The 14,461-nt window shown below is 35.6% G+C and overlaps 1 protein-coding gene across 2 annotated transcripts in view; it reads right to left on the reverse strand.

Annotated features, from left to right (window-relative positions):
* Positions 1-9,578: 9,578 nt before the first annotated feature.
* Positions 9,579-14,461, reverse strand: part of SERPINI1 (serpin family I member 1) — a 74,452-nt gene continuing 69,569 nt past the window's right edge. For both annotated transcript variants that reach the window (XM_020878623.2, XM_020878622.2), the window contains exons 7-9: positions 11,670-11,756; positions 10,136-10,225; positions 9,579-9,906 (exon numbers count right to left, since the gene is read on the reverse strand). In XM_020878623.2, the coding sequence (XP_020734282.1) occupies positions 9,830-9,906; positions 10,136-10,225; positions 11,670-11,756 (254 nt within the window). In that variant the 3' untranslated portion in view covers positions 9,579-9,829. The remainder of the gene's footprint in view (positions 9,907-10,135; positions 10,226-11,669; positions 11,757-14,461) is intronic.

Consider the following 14,461-nt stretch of genomic DNA (forward strand, 5'->3'; position numbering starts at 1 on the left):
AACGCCAGATGTGAGTAGGTGGGGACTGTACTCCATGGCTTCCTTATAGGGAGGGGTTGCCCAGGAATTGGTGGTTTTGGTGACATTTTTGGAAAGGGATTGCCCCAAAGTTGGAAGACCATAAGAATGAACTTGTTCTTGTGTACTTCCAACCAGGTCATCACCCAGAAACAGCTCACATATCTGTTGTTGTTATTCAGTTGCTAAGTTGTGTCTGATTCTTTGCAACCCCGTGGGGGACAGGACACCAAGCTTCCCTGTCCTTCACTCAATATCTCCCAGAGTTTGCTCAAATTCATGTCCATGAAGCCAGTGATGGCTGTCTAACCATTTCATCCTCTCCCACCCTCTTCTTCTTTTGCCTTCAATCTTTGTGAGCATCAGGGTCTTTGCCAATGAGTCGGCTCTTCACATCAGGTAGCCAAAGTATTGGCGTTTCAGCTTCAGCACCAGTCCTGCCAATGAATATTCAGAGTTGATTTCCTTTAGGATTGACTAGTTTGATCTTTTTGTAGTCCAAGGGACTCTCAGGAGTCTTCTCCAGCATCACATTTCGAAAGCATCAATTCTTCGGTGCTCAGCCTTCTTTATGGACTAGGTCTCTCATCCGCACTGGATGACTACTGGGAAAACCACAGGTTTGACTATACGGACCTTTGTTGAAAAAAAATGTCTTTGCTTTTTAATATGCTGTCCGTGGCTTTAAATCTACCACTTAGGAACTTTTGTCACCTTGTAATGATATACAAGCTCTGACCACAGAGATCTTTCTGTGCCAGCACTGGAATAATGACCTTGAGTGTCAAGGCCAACGGAGCTGTTTATGCCTGTGCTGGGGCTTTCCAAAGGGAAGGTCTAGTTGTGGCTATTACAGAGGAGAACTCATTTTTCTAACTCCAGAGACTAGGTCTGGGGATCAAAATATGCTTTACTAATGAGAAGAGAACTTCCAGCTGACAAGATAAACTCCTAAGCTTTGCTGTATCTCTATTCTCCATTAATTTTTTTCACCTTTTCCTTTTTTACAGACCAGGAGATCAATAGACAAGCACTTTTTTTTGTAGTAAGTTATGTGCAGAAGCAAGCAAGTGTGGAATTCAATATGGTTATGCAGCCACATGAGCATTGCTTCAGAGAACTTCTCTTTAGGGATGTTTTCTATCTCCAAGTAAACAATCTCTTACATTTCTTTCACATTAACAATGGTTTGATGAGTTAAGTAAATTTATCAAACCAGAAAGAAAGCTGAAGTGATGCATTTTGGCAGGTTTTTTTTCATTGTAGACGAAAATAAATCAGCGTATCTAGTGAACAAAAAGCAGTCATCTAAAGGCCTCCTGCTTGAGACTGATATAGACTGGACCTCTTTAATCTGCCTCTTGAGGAACTCACCTTTTCATCTCTGCCCCCAGCTGCACCCAGTATGAGCTCCTACCCCAACATCATCTGCTAATAGAGTTGCCTTCTTCAGCTGGATATCAAGAAACTTAAGAGTCTGGCAGCTCTGTGTCTCATTCATCTTTGTAGCTCTCTGTAGCATGATAAATTAGTAATTAAGTGAATACATATGGAAAAAACTTCAGTAAAAGAAAAGTGATGACCAAAGTTACTGGTGGAAAGGCTTTCACATAACTGGTTATGAGTTGCTTTTGTAACTTTTAAAATTAAAGTATAATTATTTACAGTATTTTACTAGTTTCAGGTGTACGGAAGAATTTGTTTTTCAAAATGTATCTCATGAAACACTCCTTTTAAAAAAGGGACAACTTTTTAAAAAATGCCCCCAAATCAACATATACAAAACAATCAGTTCCTTGTAACTACAGCATAAAACTTCTGAATGTAGTATCATTTACATGTTCAGAGCATTAAAAGGATTTTCTTTAATAAGTGACAAGTTGTTCTATCAGTAAAATAACCCACTAAACTCACTTTTCCCCATGAGTTTGTCATGATAGTTGAAACAGAGGTTCATAGATGCCGTTTTAATCTGTGTGCTTTCACTGTAGGATGTGAATCAGATTTTCTACAGGGAAGTTAACAAGAATGAGTAGTTCATTTATGATTTTTGTCTCAAGTATATTACCCAGAGAGATTTTTTTTCCCTTTTTTTAATGGCCCAAACTGTGTTTTTCTCACAATTTTATCTCCATTCTGGCTGGCAATGGAGTCTTCCATAGACATCAAAAGCATCATAGAACTGGTATAGAGAGCTTTCAGTGGATCTTAAACCTGGAGTTTTTATTTCCAATCAGTCCAAAGTATTATTCTACTTGAAATCTGCATCAGAAATAGGCTAGATAGAATTTTGTCATAAAAATGAAGATGATTTTATTTCAAAAGAATGAAAGATTCATATTCTATTCTATGAAAGTTGTCATTGAATACCAGAGGCTCATTCCAAGGTGTACTTTTTATAGTTGTGTATAGATTTGAAAAGATAGATGGTAACATTACAGCCTGTTTTGTGCCTATTGTGAGATTTCTCTCACCTAACTTCTTTTAATGTTGAAATAAAAGCAGTTACTACCCTTATTGGTTTATTAGGATTACAGTGACATCTTGTGGCATGTCATTTCCCCTTTTAAAACTTGCCCAGGTCAAAATCTAAGACTTTAGTTTTTGCTAAAGAGTTTTAGTTTTATTAATGTAATAGATATTAATGAAAAAACTCAGTAAGTACTATTTGAAGTACAAGTCAGATGAATAAAATGCAATCCAGTTTATTTGGTTCAAGTAGATACTTCTGGATAATTTCAATTAGAAAAATCTTTTCTTTCAAAAATACCAAGATCTAGCATTCATTTAAAATATTCTTCCATCGGCATCATCATGACATAGCAAATGCCCTAGAAATTGATCCATGCAGACAATGAAATTAAAAATTAAAATTCCATTGCTAACGAAGTATTGTGTGATTATAGCTTCTGTGAATTGTTAAGACCAGCTAATTAAAAACAGTCTTATTGGAAGAAAGGTTTTTATTGGAAGGAAAAAAATTTTCAGGACAAAATTAGACCTCTGCCATTTAATCTGATACTTATCAGCTTCCTCATGGACTGCCTCTAATTAGTATGTAGAGTATGTAAGGTGAGAATGTCATTAAACTACATTAAGAGGTGTAAATTTCAAAAAAAGAAAAACTAGATTCAATATTCCCACCCTCCCACTCTGCCCTCCTCACACATATTCCAGTCATTAACATTCACTTCTGTGTGATGAATGCCAGAAAAATTCTTCTTTCAGATGTTTTTTAATGACCAAGTTCAGTCTACTTCAGGTACTGTAGAGTCATTTTGCTGAAAATAATTACCATTTGCAGGTAGCTTGTGCATATTTGCTCTTCTACCCCCCTTTTCCTTCTCTTGCTCACACACTGCCTCCCTCCCCTCTTTTAAAAGTCTGGGAAGCAATCTCCTTTGAAAATTATATACAATAACATTTCCACTCACTAGGTACTTTAACAAATATGATTCCTTCACAAATCTTGCTGTGAATAATATATTTCGTCCAATTCAAGACATCAGTTTTAGGACACCCCTTTGTTTTATGTAAGCTTAGAAGGAAAAAACTGGTTTCAGTTAAACTATGACACATTAAAGAGAAGGTGTATTTCAAATTCATTTGAAACATTAAGTATATCTTTTAGACTTATTTAAATACATTTTATCATGGATCATACTTATGTATATTTTAAAGTGAAAATATGAGCAAAATACAATATTTCTTCAACAGAGTCCGGCTCCAAGTCACTTCCTATGCTGTGATTGAGGTCTCTGTTTGCCCACATCATTGTCCTCCCTGCTATTAAGAGCCCGGGGCACGGCACAGATATTCCCAGAGTGCACCTTTTGTCTCTAGGACTTTCCCTTAAGCTATTGACACCTGTTTCACAAGTTTTGAAACTGGCACTTTATCTGACAGAAAAATCAATGAAAAGTTTTTAGACAATTCACAGTGCTTCCTCAGACAGTCATTATGATTCTTTCTCAGTGGTTTGTGGACTGAGAAGTCAAGAGTTAGACCGCCATCATGTAACAAGACTGCTGCGTACACAAGCAATACCATCTAAGTCATGGCTGTTACCGTCACCAGCAATTGTAAGACACCATTGATCACTCCATTCTCTTAACGTTAAAATCTGAAAAACGATGTGCCTTAGGAGAGCTGCAATATGGTCATGTTAATGCTAACAGCTAGCCTTTCGTGACTGACTGCTATGTGTCAAGTATTTATTGTATTCCTCATATACATTATGTCATTTAATCCTCAGATAACCCTATGAAGTAGATGTTACTATTTGAATACACAGATGAAAATTAAACGACTGGTTCTGACAGACATCTAGTAAGTGGCAGATCTGGTGTTTAAATTTGGTTTTCTCTCTTGCCACATGGCCTGTGTTTTTCCATAGGAATCTGGTTATAAATACTTGAGCAGAAAATATTTGAAGCAGGGGTGACTCAATCATATGGAAAAGAAAAGCTCTCCATCGGCAATTTTCCTTAAATAACAGACAAAGAGCAACTGTGTGAACAAATATCAGATTTGTATGTTTGTGATTATCACGAAACTTTCAGAAGAGGGGAGAGATGAAACACTGTCTTCTATTTGAGGAAGAGAAAAAACTGCTATATCAGCCAGTAGCTATGATGACTGCTAAAGAAACATTTTCTGGAACATGCCATATGTCACAAATAATAATACAATCTTCCCCCAAATAGAGAAAGATCTCTGCAATCTTCAACAAGAGGAAAAGTTTATCTATATTTCACTTATAATAAGGCCCAGATTTGGACAAAGGACAGTATGTATCTTATTTGCAATTAGTTTTCTTTTCATTAATTAAACATCTTTTTTCATAACTCTGTGCATCTTTGTCTCATCAAAATCAGAAGCCAATATATTTAGGATGCATCTTTAGTTTTTAGCTTATTAATGTTAAACTATATTCTATCTGTAAACTGAGTATTTTGTGGAAATATCTCTCCCAGTTTTCATGAGATGGAGTTCTTTACATGAGGTATTTTCATGTTCATGTTGAGACTTCAGAATTCCCTCAGGAATAACTTAGTTGGCAGACATGAAACAAAGCAGCTAGGTTTCATATTCTCTATGTTTGTTCTCTTAGGACAAAAAATAGGGGGAAAGATCCTGATTTTGGTCTTGGCCATCATTTTTTGGATATGACACCAAAATCACAGGTAATAAAAGCAAAAACAACAAATGGGATTGCATCAAACTAAAAAGCTTCTGTAGAACAAAAGTAACCATCGACAAAATGAAAAGGGAATCTAAAAAATGGGAGAAAATATTATTTGCAAACCATATATGACAAGGACTTAATATCTAAAGTATATATACAAAGGAAAAGAAATTAGTATCTTGAAGAGATATCTGTACTCCTGCATTTATTGCAGCATTATTCATAAAGGCATAAAATAACATAAACATCCATTGATGTTGGAATGGATAAAGAAATGTAATATATGTATTCCTGTGTAACACACACACACACACACACACATATATATACAAATAAATATATATACAAGGAATATTATTCAGTCATAAAAAGATGGAAATCCTAGCATTTTCAATAGCATGGATGAATCTGAAGGACACCATGCTAAGTGAAATAAGATAGACAGAGAAACACAAATACTGTATGATCTCATAATGAAAAATCTAAAAATAAAAGATAAATAAAATAAAAAGTAAGAGTACATAGAAACTGAATAGAATGGTGGTTGCCAGGGCCGAGGGGCTTATTTATAATAACAGGGATAAACCTGGAGGGCCTTGTGCTATTTGAAATAAGTCATAAAAAGGAAGACAAATGCTGTATGGTATCAATTATATGGGGAACCCCCCAAAGCAGTTAAATTCATAGAAACAGAAAGTAGAATGGTGGTTTTACATGCTGGGGTGAGGGGAAGTAGGGAGATATTGAGCAAAAGATACAAACTTTTGGTTATAAAATGCATAAGTTCTGGAGGTCTAATGCACAGCATGGTGACCATAGCTAAGAATACTATACTGTATGCTTGAAATTTGCTAAAAGAATACATCTAAAGCATTCTCACCACACACACACACAAACACACACACACACGGTAACCATACGAGGTGATATATTTGTTAATCAACTTGGTTGTGTTAATCACACGTATACGTATATCAAATCATTGTGTTGTAAAGTTTAAATATATATAATTTTATTTGTCAATTATACCTCAGTGAAGCTGGAAAAATGATTTAAAGTAAAAGCAGAAAATGTGTGATTGTCGTTGATTTCCTCCTCCCAGATATGAGACAAATGAAAAGTTTTTGTAAGCTGGCTGTGCACATCATATGTGTGTGTCTGTGTGTTTGTGTGCTAACATACATTTTAAAGGAAATGAAACTGGCCTATACTTTAAAATTTTTCTCCTCAAAACACTAAAAATATAAGTACCAAATGATCCAGTAATTCTACTCCTGTGCATACAGCTTAAGAAAATGAAAACACTTATTTGAAAAGATACATTCACCCCAAGATTCATAGCAGCATTATTTACAACAGCCAAGATATGGAAGCAGTCTAAATGCCCAACAATAGGTGAATGGATAACAAAGATGTGGCATATATATATGTATGGGATATTACTCAGCCAAAAAAAGAAAGAAATTTTGCCATTTGCAAAAGCAAGGATGGACCTAGAGGGTATTCTGCTAAGTAAAATAAGAGAAAGACAAATACTGTATGTTATCACATATATGTTGAATATAAAAAATAAAATAAACAAATGTAATGAAAAAGAAACAGACTTACAGATGTAGAGAACAAACTAGTGGTTACCAATGGGGAGAGGAAAGAGTGGAGGGGCAAGATAAAGTCGGGAGGTTAAGAGGTAAAAACTACTATGTACAAATAAACAAGCAACAAAGATATATTGTATAGCACTGGGAATATAGGCAGTATTTCATAATAACTTTAAATGGAGTATAAGCTATAAAAAGTTGGAATTATTATGTTGTATACCTGAAACTAATAAAATATTGTAAATCAACTATGCCCCAATTTAAATAAAAAGAAACTAAAAAAAGATTTATTTTTCAATAGAAAGGAAATATTGAAGAAATTATAAACAAAACAATAGGAAAACCTTGGTACTATCAAATATTCTATTTTTAAGCACTCCATAAACAAGCTAATAATAAGGTAGACTCCATTTTCATTTAAGGGACATCTAAATTGTTTTGAAATATTTTAAGGTAAACATTCTGAATGGTAAAGTTTAATCTTATATCAGCAAATAAAAATTGCATTTTGGACTTTATAAAATCCACATGCTTGTCTAATGATGTTTACTGTCCCATATAGGTAACTCATTTAGTTGACTGATGTCTACACAGGTATAACAATATAGGTAATGCTTAAGAAGTAGTGAAACGGTAATACAGAACATCACAAACTCAGAATACCAATACTGAATCAACAGCCTGTGTATATTATAAATGAAAATGAGAACGCTGGTCTCCAATAACCTCAGCTTTATGAATAAACTATAAGTCTTCTGAATATACAAGTAGTAAAAGATTAAATGTTAAGTACTGTGTCCTTGGATACTCATACATTCTTTTGTGGGCATTGCCTATAAGTGTCTTTATATTTTTAAAGACTATATTTCAAGTGTTCTAATATGCAAAGGAAGTCTGCATTTTTCTATAATGTGTAATAGAAAAAAGAACTCTCGAGTAAACTCAATTTTTAATAAATTTACTGAGCTACAACCCTATCTCTTGAATCTCTCCAAGTTGCATGAAAATTATAAAAGTTTTCTGTTTCAATATGTAAAAATATAAAACATGTAAACCTATGTTAAGTGGAGCTTTGCTACCAACCTGAGTCAATGGGCCAACTGTAATGGCATCGCCTGGGAACTTGTTAGAAATGTAGAATTTCAGGTCCCATCCCAAAGCTACTAAATGAGAATCTGCATTTTTAATTAGATACCCAAGTGACTGTATTACACATAAAAAACCAATTTAGGGTACTTCATTGATTGATCTAATTTTCTATAAATTAACCACATTTAAACAACTAGTCAGGATTCCCAGGGGTTCATTGGTAAAGAATCTGCCTGCCAATGCAAAGGGATGCAGGAGATGTGGGTTCAATCCCTGGGTCAGGAAGATCCCCTGGAGGAGGAAATGGCAACCCACTCCAGTATTCTTGCCTGGAGAATCCCTGTGGACAGAGGAGCCTGGTGGGCTACAGACAACAGGGTCACAAAGAGTTGGACGTGACTGAACGAGTGAGCACTCATGCATGCAAACAAATAATATTTAAGTGTTCCACATGTATCCTTTATTTTAGCAATATTCAAGATTTAGTGTATAACAAAATCACCAAAGGAACTTTTTAAAAATGCAGATTTTCAAGTTTTTCCTCTCAGTTTAGAATTCAGTATGTCAAAGTCAGGCCTGCGTGCTCCAAACCATAGCTCTCCTGAACAGAATTAAAGTTAATAATATCAATCCTCTTAACAGCTCCAAATCACAGCAAGATAACTAACATACAAGCAAGTCACAAACTGTTTCTGTTAAATTTTGAGACATTTCAAACTTTTTCAGAAATTATTAATCAAAGAATCAAAAATTTGGCATTAAATGAGTCTGGTTCCATTCATAGAACCTGATGAGATTATTCCTTCCCCCATGCACCCGCCCCCACCCCCCAACAAAGTTGTTTCAGCCATAGGATAACAAAATAATTTACTAGAGAACTTAAGAAATTGATACCGTCCCTACTGAATTGACAACATTTGTACTAGAAAATAAAAGCAAAACATTATGCAAAGGACGTATCTCTCAAGAGGTCTCAAACACAAGCGTATTCCAGAACCATCAGGAACCAATGGGAAAAACAAGGAATGTTATACTCCAGTTACAGATCTTTAAGTTCAAAAAAGGAAAACCTCTTGCACAGAACCAACAAGAACATCCCTGTGAGCGGCTTTCGGCCTGTGACCTGCTAGCTCCCAGTATCTGTACCAGCAGAGTTTTTCTAGTTTATTCTCCAGTGACATACCAGAGGGCATATTTTTATTCTTAATTTGCTCATCTGGCTTATTTGGGGACTTGGGGGAACTAAGCTGTAGGTCCGATTTTACTTGCAGCAGTAAAACATGGTGATATACCAGGCTTGGAATCTATATCACCCTTATGAAGCCAAGTGGATCTTTAAAGACATAGTCAATAAACTATAGCTATAAGCTATGGGTTGGCATAGCCCCAATTTTTTCCTAACAAGTTTTTTCATGGAGCCACATAAAAGATGCTCAGTTTGCAGGTTTTTATTTTAAACTATACACTGTCTTCAGAAAAACAGCAATCGGAGTTTTTGTGGAGTAGCTGTCCACAAAAATACCTCACTAGTTGTTGCTTGTTAGGTATAAGTGAATAACACTAATTTACTTTGGTGCTTTGTTTCTGCACAATTATGAAAGGCTTAAGATGCCCAGAAGTACCACTGTTGCCAAATTCTACCTACAGGTATCTATATAATACTTCTAAAATGAAAAACAGAGCTGTTGACATGTTCACTATGTACTTTTATTTTAAATACTAGCACAGCAAACACAATGAAATGACAGGACCATTACCTCGATAATACTGATAACATTCCTTGACAAGTTGGCTTATAATTTAAATACATTATTTTTATCAGGAACTATTTTAAATATTATTTTAAGATATATTGTAAAACACAAGTCTCAAATATATACCAGTTGCAAACATATGTGCTTAGTTACTGTTTTCTTTGTTACTCAAATAAAATGATTTAAAGCTCCTCAAAATCATGTCCACTGGTGTTCATGGTTTCAGGATGCATGACTCGTCCCATGAATAGGATTGTACCTGCATTGGGTAGGGAGTGAACAAAAAAGGAGTTGAACAAAAGCTATTTATTTTCCTTCTTGCTTACAATTAGCAATGCTCTAAAGATAAGAATGTGAATAAATTATGGTCACTTAAAAAATCATCTGAACATTAGAAATTATCTGATAAAAATGCAGGAGTATGTTTTCAATTAACAAATGATTTCTTTTTGGCCATAAATAAAGTTCTGCTCTCATAACAGACTTACCTGTTCTCCTGTTCCTGATAAGAAAGAAAAATGGATGGTCGACAATAACTTGAGGATACAGCACAGCCATCCTGCTAATTGCAATCATTCCTGTAGCACAGTGAGAAAGTAATTACATGTCTGAGGATATGCAGGGACTAATGAGCAATTTCTCCAAACCATCTATGTTCAGCACAAAGGTAATGATTTACACGAAGCAAGGCTTCTCTTTTAAAGGCTTAAAGAGAGAAAAATTGTAAATGAGCTAACATCTCTATTTCATCTTAAAGAAAAACAAATACGTACACACACATGTACACACTTCCTCCCATCACCCACCGAAAATAGAGGATAATTTATTCTGCCTATTACAAATTTTTATTCTCGGCCTCAGACAGATACTTATGGCTTTAATAAGATGACTTAAGTCAAGGAAAGTGGGAAAAACAAACAAACAAACAAATACCCTCCCCAGCTTTCCCCTCCCCCAGTTTCTTTATATTACCAAATCATCATTTCTTTTATCTGAAATGGGGATTTTACATAGCAAGTCACCAGGCTTCCAGCAAGCGGCCAGAACAGCAGTGATTAAAGAGAAAATACAGCAGGGAGAGATTCAATGATGCTTCCTACAGCTGGGAAACTGAATTCCCTTGAGATCTTTATTGTAGGATAATCATTTTATACTTGCTGCAGGGTGATGCGTTGTCAGGAAAAGGCCAAGATTAAATGATGTAAGATTTGAAGCTTTCTCAATGCCTGAGACTACTGTTTCTATTTCCTCCCCCAAACACCATTTTAACTGATGAGATCCTTTTAATGGGTAAATATATGCAGAGGTTAAACATAATGTGTACAAACATGATGTGTTACATTTTACTAGAGAAGGGAAAAATCCTTCTAAAATTTGGTGGTGGCTGTTGAACATGATCTTGAAACAAAACCAAACAAATGAGAAAAGAAAAATCCTTCTCACTTAACTAAGGAAATCAGAATGTTCAAAATAAAATAATTAAGGACATTTACTGTTACCATTGTTGGGTTTTTATTTTTGGATGGATGATTTAGGTAAATTTTTTAAAATTTTCATTTAAAATTATTATTTTATTATTAACTTAAAATTTTGTATTGCATGCTATCATGTATGCTTGTTTGTGCATGGGCTTTTAAAAAATCAATGCTCTTCACTGACAAAATTAAGAACTAACTCCCACAAATAATTAAATAGAAAAGAAAAAGTTTAACCGGGCAGCAGGGAAATATTTTAAATATTTAAATGGACAGCACAGCAGGAAAATCTATTCTGCAGAGCTGACAATCTCCTCCTGCCTCTCATTACAGATGGGAGTTACTCTGTATGGGGCACTGAAATGAATGCATGTTTCATATCCTATTTGGAAAATCCTAGCAGGTTCATCATTAGCTTGACTTCTAAGTGAGGGCAGCATCAGTTTTATGACTTGGTTCTAAAAATGACTCCCATTCCCCCACCCAAGATTGCTTTAAGAATACAGATCTAGAAAAGGTGAGATTTGGGAAAACCATAATTTGGCACCTGAGGCAGCAGCAGCTTCTGAGCCTTCTTCATTGACCTCTATGAAGCACTTGTGAATTGCCTTGGAAAGGAAAATCTCTTTGTTATCTGCAAAAAAGAGAGAGATAACAGGAGCATTTTTTTGGTATCAGAGATAGGGAAGCACTTTACCCTTTAGTTAAACAGATCTGAAAAACATAAGTGATATAAGGTACTGATATAAACATAAGAGATAATGTAAGATTACTTTTATGATTTGAGAGAACTGTTGAAGATGTATTTTCCGTTTTGTCTTTTGTATTATATTCTCTTGCTAATTTTCTCCTCCATTTTATTGGTAATTTTCCCATCATTTATTTTGTATATTGCCAGGAAAAGCAAAACGTGGCTCTGCTTTTAATAACAACTTCAAATTAGTTCATAACTCAAGAAAAACTCCTTACCTGTTTCTCTCTAACTTGAAACTTAAAAACATAAAATGAAAATGGGTAGAAATCCACATATAATCAAAATAAGAAATTTTAAAAAAATCTAATCTCTAATTACTGTGATGATATAAATATCCTTGGCAAAGGAAAACAAACTTGACTTCTAGATTGTAGAAATATGAATATATTAAAAAGTTATTTCCCATTCCAATTAATTGGTTTATCTCAGGTTTCAAAAACATGCTTTATCTTAAAGTCAGGCTAAATAACACTTTTAATATTAGGAGGACTGTTTTTCCCTTTGAATTGTCTTTCTAGTTATGCTTACTTTTAAGTTAATGGCTGTTGTAGCTTGAATTTAGGAGAAGGCAATGGCACCCCACTCCAGTACTCTTGCCTGGAAAATCCCATGGACGGGGAGCCTGGTAGGCTGCAGTCCACGGGGTCCTGAGAGTCGGACACAACTGAGTGACTTCACTTTCACTTTTCACTTTCATGAATTGGAGAAGGAAATGGCAACCCACTCCAGTGTTCTTGCCTAGAGAATTCCGGGGATGGGGGAGCCTGGTGGGCTGCTGTCTATGGGGTTGCACAGAGTCGGACACGACTGAAGTGACTTAGCAGCAGCAGTGGCAGCAGCTTGAATTTGTTCTCTAAAATACATACACTGAAGCTCTAACCCCCAAGATTTCATAATAGGACTGTATTTGGAAACTGCTGTTATTGTTTAGTTGCTAAGTTGTGTCTTATTCTTTGTGGCCCCACCGACTGTAGCCCGTCAGGCTCCTCTGTCCATGGGATTTCCCAGGCAAGAATACTAGAGTGGGTTGTCATTTCCTTCTCTAGGGGATCTTCCCAACCCAGGGGTCAAACCCACGTTTCCTGCACAATTGTGCAAGCCAACTCCTTAAAATCAATCCCAATCTCTCTCTCTCTCTATGTAAATGTCTATATAGACACAAACGCACATAGCCATCTGTGTGTGTGTGTGTGTGTGTGTGTGTGTGTATCCATTCATCCTGTTGGATCTGTTTTATCTGGAGAACTCTGACTAATACAACATGTGAAGACATAGAAGACGGCCATCTATAACTCAAAGAGAGAGGTCTCATGAGAAACCAACCCTGAAGACCTTAATCTTGGACTTTCAGCCTCCACAACTGTGATGAAATAAATGTCTGTTATTTAAGCCACTCGGTCTGCAGTGCTTTGTTATGGGAGCCCTAGCAAATGATACAATACAATAGCATTCAGTCTTGGGCTTCCAACTTCTGTTCAAGATTAAAACAAAACAACCAGGAGGTACCTCAAATACAGAAAAAAGAAAAAATAGCACAAGGAAGCAAGAGAAAGGATTACTCAAGTTTGTACCTTTTTTTTTTTTTTTATCCCAGGAGGTCTACTTCAAATTTAAGATAATTAGCTTTGTTGCTGATGCCGAGCACCACTCAGTAAAAGCAGAATTGATTTTCCATTAAACTGCTTAGTACTACTTTCAAAAACACATAATTATCTGTTACGGTTAGAAAATGATGTTCGACAACATTTTTGGTACACCTCTTGAAAAGCTCCTGCTTGTTCTGAATAAGCCTCAGGACGAACTGGTGGCATTTCTGATTATACATTTCATAGACCTATTCCTTCTTTAGCTCATATTTAGCAATAAGATATAAGCCTTGCATTATGAAATAGTCCATCTCACATATTATGATATTTTCTTCTAGAATGCATTTGATAACTAGAAGAAAACTAGAAGGAATAAAGTTTTACATTAAACAAGTATAACTAGCTCTCTCAAATCTAGACAACTAGTCTTTTTTTAGCAAATGAAAAGAAAAATATCAACTGCATTAAGTAACTAGTAAAAACAATTTAGTTGGCAAAACACTGAGCTCTAAGAAAGTAAAACATATTAACTATTTAGTATTTAAATGGTGCTGTAATATTTTCAGATTCTGCTGTCCATTTTTATCAGTCTGCCAGTTAAGGCAGGGCCACACATCAATGGCCCTGAGTGTGAAAGTGGCAGCACCTAGGTAAGGAGTGTCCATAGAAGAGACTTTTTAAAAATCACAAAGAATACTGTGCATAATTTTCTGCAGATAAATGTTAGTCAACTTTGTGTGTGTGCTAATTCGCTTCAGTCACATCTGACTCTTTGCAACTCTATGAACTGTAGCCTACCAGGCTCCTCCATCCACGGGATCCTTCAGGCAAGAATACTGTAGTGGGTTGCCATTCCTTTCTCCAAGGGATCTTCCTGACCCAGGGATTAAACTTGCATCTCTTACATCTCCTGCATTGGCAGGCGGGTTCTTTACCACTAGCACCACCTGGGAAGCTTAATCAACTTTAAGGGGTATAAATTATTTACTATGCACTGTA

Source organism: Odocoileus virginianus, chromosome 4, assembly GCF_023699985.2.
Source record: "Odocoileus virginianus isolate 20LAN1187 ecotype Illinois chromosome 4, Ovbor_1.2, whole genome shotgun sequence".
In the NCBI taxonomy this organism is placed as follows: domain Eukaryota; kingdom Metazoa; phylum Chordata; class Mammalia; order Artiodactyla; family Cervidae; genus Odocoileus; species Odocoileus virginianus.